The 7,558-nt window shown below is 30.4% G+C and overlaps 1 protein-coding gene across 1 annotated transcript; it reads left to right on the top strand.

Moving 5' to 3' along the window:
• The first annotated feature begins 927 nt into the window (after nucleotides 1-927).
• On the top strand, nucleotides 928-7,294 carry LOC117165094 (endocuticle structural glycoprotein SgAbd-1). The gene is made up of 3 exons (XM_033348557.2): nucleotides 928-1,111; nucleotides 3,300-3,433; nucleotides 6,214-7,294. Exons 1-3 carry the CDS (start codon nucleotides 1,100-1,102, stop codon nucleotides 6,479-6,481), a joined length of 414 nt encoding a protein of 137 aa, XP_033204448.1. The 5' UTR covers nucleotides 928-1,099; the 3' UTR covers nucleotides 6,482-7,294.
• The last annotated feature ends 264 nt before the right edge of the window (nucleotides 7,295-7,558 follow it).

Here is a 7,558-nt window from a genome sequence, read left to right as displayed (position 1 = left end):
TTTTTTTTTTGAAAACTCCAGTTCCTTTTAGAATTCTCTTTCAGAACGATATTTAAATGCTTGGTAAATATTATTGGAACAAGAGAGTAGAGTAGTAATTATTTGACTGAAACTTTTATTAAAAACTATATTAGAGACAACGACAATTAAATAGAACTAAGTAAAAGACTGTCTATAGGTTCTTAATTACGAACAATATCTGTTTATATTTTCAATTGATGTTATAACAAGGTTCTCTTATACCGTATTTTGTTGTAAAATATGTGTCCTAATATAGACCTAGTTATCTTTATCTTTTCACCACAATCATCGTAACTCCGAGTTTATTCTTTTTTAATGAATAGACTTATACATTACGCATTGCATATTTATACTATTACATTCTTACCAAGTATTCTATATTGAAGCAATTCCTCAGTTAAGATTAAGAAAAAGGTATTCAGTATCCAAATTGTACTTTGTATCGAATTACACGATAACTGATCCTAACCCCAATCGAATGATAGACAAATTAATGAGTATATGTTAAATGAATAAATATAGCAGATTCTTGTATTTCTTCAACATTCTGTGTGGATATACGCAGTTATAAATGTTTTTACGAAACATAGGAAATTTGTTATTTTTGATGTTTCGAAACTCCATTGCATATTACCAAAAATGTAACCCCGTGTTGTTATCTTTCTTTATACTTTGTTTAGAACCTTATTTTGTTATAAATTAGCAAAGTTAAAGTATATAAGCATATGTAAATGCGCAAATACCTTACCAATCGGCAATATTCGTTAGGAACGCAATCGCTACCCTACTTATAGATTATACGAATAGATGAAACATATTCTTTCCCCTTCAACTTGTTTGAATGAGTGGCGGGGCGGGAAGGAAGTAGAAGCATAGGACTGTGGCGACTATAAAACCTCATCGTAATCCGTCTGATGTCGTACTTCTAAGCACTACAGGATAGAACGAACTCTTATCACGTGTCTTTTCGAAGATCAAAGTGGACCGTGATTGAATATTACTTTTCAAAAATCGTGTCGTGCCTGGTGGCTTCGTGACTAATTAAAGGATTTTCAACCTTTGCTATTGCGTAGTCATCATGAAGATTTTTGTGAGTGCAATTCACAACTCTAATCCCATTATCTTCAATTTGTTAGTCAATACTAAAATACATAATCCTCAAGATACTTCAAAAATATCTCTATAACTGTAACAAGGGGAAATTTGGAAAATGTTACGCAAGTTTTGTTCGTTATTAAAGTTATTAAATACGTTACATCCTATTTTAAATACACATTAATGCGATTCCTGTGACGAGGTACAGTTCTTAAAGAACTTGTTCTTACTGAGTAACTTTTACAATGAAACCAAATAACCAACATCTTTAATACACGCGTTCTGTCTTAACATTTTCTAAACAACTGACAATTACATACATTTAACGATTCTGAACCTATCGATTAACAAAAACTGCCATTCCCATTACTAACGCCTACTAAAAAACAAATAATCTAGTAATATGTTTATCGGTCAAACATAAAATTCATCTACATCCGTTTTTAACAACATTTTCCTATCTCTTCGCATATTCCCTAGCAATTACAACCACAGCATCGATCAAGTTATGAAAAATTGTTAGAATCGTTACAGATCCCGAATGCTATACGCATCATTTTCTAAATATACTATAAACTATGTGCAATGTATGTTAAATATTATAAAATACTGTTTTAATATTATAAAATTATAAAATTACAAGGTATGTTTTAGTATATCTTGACTTATTTGAAACGCCTTTCTTTCAAATGTCTCGTAGTTTTGTTTCGGCGATCTCAATAATAATTTCAAACCAATACATGATGAATAAAACGTTGCACTACCAAAGATAACATTTAATCTAAGATTACATTTAATCAGAGATTGATCTATTGTACGACAATAATTATATTTAATGTAACATACATACGTTCAAATATAAAATTAACTATTTAACTTCACGTACATTGCACAAACTCAAGGACACAACATTATTTTACAAACTTAAAATCTTGATTATACAATTAAATTTAATCGCGTCACTGACTTAATTTCGTAAGTACGTTAAAATTGTGTAGATGTATATGAGGGGCAGACATTTATGCATATCGCATACATCGCATTCATTGAATTCGATTGAAACCGAGTTTTCTTCTACTTGAAAGACATATATTTTAAATAACTGTAATAAGTTAATAAATAGAGAAATAAATCGGCAGTTTATGTGCACGTATTTTCTATTAAACAATAAAATTTCCTTAATAATGCAATATAATTAGCGTTAGACGAACAGATCGATAAAGAAGATAAAATACGCAGCGCATCAGATGCATATAATTATTCATAACTTACATAGCTGTCTGCCCACGTGCGATTCATTCTATTAGTTCTTCTTTGTTATTAATATACGATCTATGCAGTTGGGCAAGTACGCTATTCTGTGTGAAAAGCAAAGTCAATTAAAAACGTAGATATATCTACAAATTAATTATTACGCTATTGCAAAATGAGAAATACTCTTCCCATCTTTTCCAAAGATATTTTCATATTAACATTTCACACGGCTCTGAAAAATATTATTACTATTTATAACTAGGAAAATTGTAATTAGTTTGCCACTTATCCCAAAAACATATATACAAGTGAATTATACGACAAATGAAATGTTAATTTATAAACCTGTCAATAAAAAATAATCAATTCCACGCTGCATTGAAAATAAGTTCATCATCGTTTTCATAACAGTTTATATCTTTGTCACAACTTTTTGTTAGAACACTTACGAGATTCCCTTCGTATCAAAAATGTTTTTTTTCTCATTAAATATCATTTCTACGTCGTGCTAATATGACAGACGATACTTTTTAAACGTACACATATGTATGTACATAATAGATTATCTATTTTTTTCGTGTACTTTCAGGGACGCACGAATCGTCTTGTGTCTCGCTAAAGTTTGTTAATCGAAGTATAATAAGAAAAATAAAATTGACATTCTTTTTCTTCTCTTCTGAAACATTTAAAACGTAACCTTTTCTTAAATTATAATTGTCTCCTCCGAATCTCATTTCTATACACATTTTTGTGCTCGTGATCAACCGTTTCATTCTCCTTAAGGAAAAATATAACCCTCAGGTATAATAAATTGTTTATTTCATAGACTAACATATCCAATACCTGATGTAAATAATATGGAAACAAGTGGTCCAATTTAAAACAGACAGCTTTAAAAGGCACTTAAGTTCATTTACGTTCTCTCGTAGGTCTTTTTGGGATTCACAACGATGGTCTGTGCACAATTCAACAGATACCCGTACAACCCTGACTACTACGGTCGACGTTTCGCTATATTACGACAGTCACAAGATTCTTCTCCCGATGGATCGTATTCCTACAGGTGAGATCGTCCTTCCACATCGTCCTGAACGTCGACAGAACGATAAGCGTCGTCGAGGTACGTTTCCTCAAAAGCAATCTCGACACGCTCGAAGAGGCTCGCTTATAATCTCAATCCTAAAAACACTTTGTCATCTGTTCGCGTCATTCTTTGTTTCAAGTCTATTACAGGCTCTGCATTCCTCTTACCTTATTTTATTACCAGGACCAACCAATGATTTATCATAATGTTATAAATATATCAACTACTTTATATTTCATAACTTTCATTAGAAACGTAAAGTCTATGTGGAAGAAACAGTACGTACACCGTTCGATAACAGAATTCGATAATGTAAGTTGATTGAAAAAATTAGCAAATGAAATATTGCGTTAACGCGTGTCTTAGTGGATATTAACGATATGTCATAAAATGTATACGTAATTCTGTACATATGAAAAATATATCAAAAATATGCAAAATTACGTACATATCATAATGACGTAAGAATAATATATATAGCGAGAGAGGGAGAGAGAGATGCAAAAAGTATAATTTTATACTTACTGAATTTTTACCCTTTGCAAGCATCTTTTTTCTTATGATTAATTAAACATACGCGATATTCATATTCCTTTGATTCTATAATAAGTACTTACATTAATATTTCGCTAGGCATATAAAAATCGGTAACTGCTATTATGAAGTTATAAAACTTGTACGTTTGAAGATATTGTAGAAACGCCTGCCTACGTATTCTATCTATTATATTCGTTCTATCTCCCACGCTAGAGTTTGATTTTCACGAAGTAATTATGTAAATGTGCGCATCTCGGGTATGTCCCTAACAGTTTTTGTTACATTCTGCATTACAACATTATGTTCAGATTAGACAGATAGCAACAAATTTCACGATGTATTTTCTAACCAATTCGGGAATAAAATATGTTGTTATTGATTTAGTCTTATCGCTTTTTCATTGCAAATATGTGCATCCGTTAATGCAAAATATAGCATAAACGATAACTTCGATTCGAAAGACTGCAACAAATTTTACACAGTTAACCGGTATTTGGCGATTTGTGTAGTAACTTAACTTTCTATTGCACTTGGATTTTCCCAACCACAATTAAATACGTTAAGGTCATGAACAAATCTAAGGTCAAGTTAACATCTATTCTTGTAAAACACTCGAATAATTTTGATTCCTTAAATGGGTTAGGAACTCCTATATATCTATCATAAATATCACACAATGACCTTGTAAATCTACATATAAATATATTTATTAAAATTAGTCTAACTTATCTTGTGATAAAATGTTCCTGACTTTAGATATCCTTAACGTAGCTGTTTAAAATTACTGAAATTAACGTTGAAATATTATCTTCTTTGTTCCTTGAATATAAAACTTTTGAATAGAAAAATATCGATCTTTGTATTTAATTGTTTCAATATTATTTTTAATATTATACATATATACATACTTACATATACAAGTTGTATATTCTATTATATTCTCACTATTAAAATATTCTAATTTAATATACTATTTAATTCTACTAATTCTTTATTAAAATACTAAATTAGTTCCTTTGATCATCATAATATTTAAAAATATCAATTTATAATCTAAATTCTATTAAATTCTATCTGTTCTCTCTTCACTTATAGGAACCTTAATTCATAGATTTTTACTTAAAAATATTAGAATTGCAAATATTTGCAAGTAGATGTTTATTAATATTTTGTTTTATTAATACGTTATTTATTTTTGTTGTGCTAGTAATTTAAAGAAAATAATTATTTCAATCGATAAATGTAACATACGAAGATGGTACGTGAATTCTGAAAAATATATATAATATAATTTTCCAATATCAATTAGGTTGTTCCATAGCTTGTTCCGTTAAATGCAACGCACGAACAAATACAAATTGAAAATGAAGAGTACGGAAGCGTAAACAGAGAAGTGAAAAAGAAGGAAAGGAAGGACTTACAGGATATTCAGCTGTGAAAAGATATATAATTAGCTTTGATGTTAATCATTCGTGTTAGTCGGCTGCGCAGTTAGCAATAATACATTACACAATAGAATAATTACGATCGACCTACCTACTTACCTACCTACCTACCTACTTGGTAGCCGCTGTCTACTTACTGTACGTACAATGTACAATCCGAAGATCGCGCCTAGAACTTGGCCTCTCCTATGTCATATAACGTTTAACGTCTTGCATTTTGCAGGTGGTACTTTTACGAAACGACAACCCTTCGAAAAATAACCAATATCGATCTCTTTATAACGAATCAGTTTTACATTTTACACTTTTCACATATTTTCACATGTATAATAACTTCCTATTAATTGTCAAATCATACCTAATCGGCATTTGGTCAAGTTAAAGTATACATCCAAATCTTCAAACTCGATTTTCTCAGAAACAAAGCGTCGTATGAAAAAATTTTCTTTTTTACTTTCTACTTATCTTTAATATAAATTTATATTTATAACAATCGATCTTTTCCCTTCTCTTCTTTCGGAAGTACACTAATATAAACTACAATATAGTTATAACGAAATACGTTTGTTGTACCGAAATAAGATTATAAAGCAACATAAAATTTTATTTATAATATACGCGATAAATTAATTCGCAAAACTAGAAAATGAATATTTGAAAATAAGTATTATAATAATATTATAATGTTGTGCGAAAAAATTGCATCATTTTTTTCTATATAGCACGATAAAGCACGGTATGGAAAGGTTTCTAAATTATCTATGTACATTGTTATAGTTACGATACAGAAAATGGTATATCCGTAGCAGAACAAGGCGTTCCAAAGTTTATTGGACCAAATCAAATTGAATCTGTACGAGGACAATTTAGTTATACCGCACCAGATGGTACACCGATTTTGGTTACTTACACTGCTGACGAGAATGGTTTCCAACCTAACGGTGCTCATTTACCAACACCACCACCGATTCCAGTAGCGATACAACGTGCTTTGGCTCATAACGCGGCTCACCCTGAAGAAGAAGAACCCTACAGAAGATACTGATCAAGATGAGGCACGTACTAGCTACCGGAAGCTCATGTGTAATAAACTGGAACAATACAACATAGACGAAAGAAGAGTTTTACAACCGTAAGCGATAATCCTTGATAAATTTCTGACATGCGATATCCGAATGCGTGTGCATTCCCGTAAATTCAGTATATTCAATCTTTGCGATAGCATTCTCAGTTATTATTCTATCGTGTTTTAAATATAAGAAAACTGATTGAGATTTGTCGTTATAATTTCAAATTCATAACAAGTGATTAAGTTTCGATACAATGATCTTAAAATACTTCTAATTAAAATTGTGCATTTCAAAATATCGATAGTTAAAATAAGATTCTTGTTAAAACATTATTAGGAGGTTGTTTACTGAATTTATGCAATTTCGTAAGATCTCGTGTCATAAACGACATTTCCAGTTGTGCATCAAAGTATTAAATACACTTTCTATGTTGTATTGTCTAATATCGTTCGAATCTACTGATCATATTGACCTTGTTCTAAATGCCTGCCACGAACATCATGTACTAGAATGTCGCTTTATAAATCCTAATATGAAAAGACTACTGCTAATCTTAGTAGACTTGTATTTTCTACGTTCTTCAATCTCGTTTATTATACGTTATTTCTTTGCACGTAATACAAGTAACTTTTATAAGTGTACTATTTTTATGTATACCGACAAAGGTGCAAAGAAAATGACGAAATAAAAGAATTATGGAAAAGTAAGAAGGGGAGGAATACGTTTTATTTTACATTTTATTATAATGTATATTATGTATGTATAAATAAACATTGATATCGCGATCATTCGTGTGTTGTATACTTTACTGTTTGATTTTACTAAAAAAACAACGAAAAGCTTAAAAGAAAAAATAAATAAATGTGAACTTTCAGTCTGCACGACGCTTTGCATCTTAATTTAAAAGTAATTTTGCAAAAATGACAGTATTCTTTCGGTTCCTCTGATTATCTCGCAAATGTTTTATACTTTCCATAACTTAAGCTATATCGAAATAAGTTATACGCACTTAAGGCGTTAGGCTACTAGTATCTTGGAGCGAACAAAGAGAT

Source organism: Bombus vancouverensis, chromosome 11 (assembly GCF_051014615.1).
Source record: "Bombus vancouverensis nearcticus chromosome 11, iyBomVanc1_principal, whole genome shotgun sequence".
Taxonomy (NCBI): domain Eukaryota; kingdom Metazoa; phylum Arthropoda; class Insecta; order Hymenoptera; family Apidae; genus Bombus; species Bombus vancouverensis.
The sequence above is the reverse complement of the archived record's forward strand: the minus strand, read 5'-3'. Positions and strand labels throughout refer to the sequence as shown.